Source organism: Gadus macrocephalus, chromosome 16 (assembly GCF_031168955.1).
Source record: "Gadus macrocephalus chromosome 16, ASM3116895v1".
Classification (NCBI taxonomy): Eukaryota; Metazoa; Chordata; class Actinopteri; order Gadiformes; family Gadidae; genus Gadus; species Gadus macrocephalus.
Genome location: NC_082397.1, coordinates 6,422,408 through 6,424,907, shown reverse-complemented (window position 1 = coordinate 6,424,907; position 2,500 = coordinate 6,422,408). Strand labels below are relative to the sequence as shown.

At 46.0% G+C, this 2,500-nt stretch overlaps 1 protein-coding gene across 2 annotated transcripts in view; it reads right to left on the bottom strand.

The window, feature by feature from the left end:
- Positions 1-2,500, bottom strand: part of masp1 (MBL associated serine protease 1) — a 12,791-nt gene that overhangs the window by 5,930 nt on the left and 4,361 nt on the right. For both annotated transcript variants that reach the window (XM_060075834.1, XM_060075835.1), the window contains exon 8: positions 1,772-1,850. In XM_060075834.1, the coding sequence (XP_059931817.1) occupies positions 1,772-1,850 (79 nt within the window). The remainder of the gene's footprint in view (positions 1-1,771; positions 1,851-2,500) is intronic.

Genomic DNA, 2,500 nt, shown 5'->3' with positions numbered 1-2,500 from the left:
AGTGAGAGAAAGGGAGAGAAAGCGAGGTAGAGATAAAGAGAGAGAGAGAGCGAGAGCGAGAGAGAGAGAGAGAGAGAGAGAGAGAGAGAGAGAGAGAGAGAGAAAAATAGAAAGAGGTAGAGAGAGAGAGTGAGGGAGAGGTAGAGATAGATATAAATGAAAGATGTAGTAAAGTATGGAAGGTAGTATTTAGCATGCTGGTGTTCTTGGCAACCAAACCTCTCTGACGTCGCCATGGTGGTATAACGTTAGAAATATATATATCTTGCTATATATTATTATCGTGGTTGTGTTTCATTTTAAGGAATTGCAGTAGTGCCTTGTTGAAGCTACGGCCATAATGATTGATTGATTGTTCTCAGTGTCATTAGCAAGGGATTTTGGATCGGTTAAATTGCATCATTAAGGTCTATAATTAGGGTCTATTGTTAAGTTATATCATATTTAATATTTATGAGATCACTCAGAGATGGTGCACGTATTATTGAGTGGACAGCTGCTCCCTGTGCAGGACAGCAGGTGGGGCCTGGTGTAGGGATACAGGTGAGATGAGCAGTTCTCACTGTGACTCTGAGCTGTTCTCACTGTGACTCTGAGCTGTTCTCACTGTGACTCTGAGCTGTTCTCACTGTGACTCTGAGCTGTTCTCACTGTGACTCTGAGCTGTTCTCACTGTGACTCTGAGCTGTTCTCACTGTGACTCTGAGCTGTTCTCACTGTGACTCTGAGCTGTTCTCACTGTGACTCTGAGCTGTTCTCACTGTGACTCTGAGCTGTTCTTACTGTGACTCTGAGCTGTTCTCACTGTGACTCTGAGCTGTTCTCACTGTGACTCTGAGCTGTTCTCACTGTGACTCTGAGCTGTTCTTACTGTGACTCTGAGCTGTTCTCACTGTGACTCTGAGCTGTTCTCACTGTGACTCTGAGCTGTTCTCACTGTGACTCTGAGCTGTTCTCACTGTGATTCTGAGCTGTTCTTACTGTGACTCTGAGCTGTTCTCACTGTGACTCTGAGCTGTTCTTACTGTGACTCTGAGCTGTTCTCACTGTGATTCTGAGCTGTTCTTACTGTGACTCTGAGCTGTTCTCACTGTGACTCTGAGCTGTTCTTACTGTGACTCTGAGCTGTTCTCACTGTGATTCTGAGCTGTTCTCACTGTGACTCTGAGCTGTTCTTACTGTGACTCTGAGCTGTTCTCACTGTGACTCTGAGCAGTTCTTACTGTGATTCTGAGTTGTTCTTACTGTGACTCTGAGCTGTTCTCACTGTGACTCTGAGCTGTTCTCACTGTGACTCTGAGCTGTTCTATCTGTGACTCTGAGCTGTTCTCACTGTGACTCTGAGCTGTTCTCACTGTGACTCTGAGCTGTTCTTACTGTGACTCTGAGTTGTTCTTACTGTGACTCTGAGCAGTTCTTACTGTGATTCTGAGTTGTTCTTACTGTGACTCTGAGCTGTTCTCACTGTGACTCTGAGCTGTTCTCACTGTGACTCTGAGCTGTTCTCACTGTGATTCTGAGCTGTTCTTACTGTGACTCTGAGTTGTTCTTACTGTGACTCTGAGCTGTTCTCACTGTGACTCTGAGCTGTTCTCACTGTGACTCTGAGCTGTTCTTACTGTGACTCTGAGCAGTTCTTCCTGTGACTCTGAGCAGTTCTTCCTGTGACTCTGAGCAGTTCTTCCTGTGACTCTGAGCAGTTCTTCCTGTGACTGAGTGGTTCTATCTGTGACTCTGAGCCGTTCTTCCTGTGACTCTGAGCCGTTCTTACTTTGACACTGTGGAACATCACTGCTCCATGACCCGTCTTTCTGGCAGTCCAACTGGTAGTGGTCCAGATACTCTTCACCCTGGAGACACAACAGGATTGTATATATATATATATCGCATTGTTCAACTATTGTGTTGTGACTACTAGATGGCGATAGCAGCCCTCCAGCGCCCCACTCAACTAGGGTCGCCACCATCATCCGAAATTTGATGTCAACAAACCAAAAATAGTCGGAAAGCATACAGAAACTATTGATAGTTGATGTGACGATCACATTATTAAAAATATACTTTTTTTTTCGGGAGCATGCTTTTGCAAGTAGTTCACTGCCCCACCTGCCCATATTGACGGCACGCGCCTGTCCAGATGAAGGGTGGAGCTACAGGTAGTTACAGTGGAGCTACAGGTAGATACAGGTGAAGCTACAGGTGGAGCTATAGGTAGATACAGGTGGAGCTACAGGTAGATACAGGTGAAGCTACAGGTGGAGCTAAAGGTAGATACAGGTGGAGTTACAGGTAGGTACAGGTGGAGTTACAGCTATATACAGGTGGAGCTACAGGTGGTGCTACAGGTAGATACAGGTGGAGCTACAGGTAGATACAGGTGGAGCTACAGGTAGAGCTACAGGTACATACAGGTGGAGCTACAGGGAGATACATGTAGAGCTACAGCGAGATATGGGTGGAGCTACAGGGAGATACAGTTGGAGCTAGAGATAGATACGGG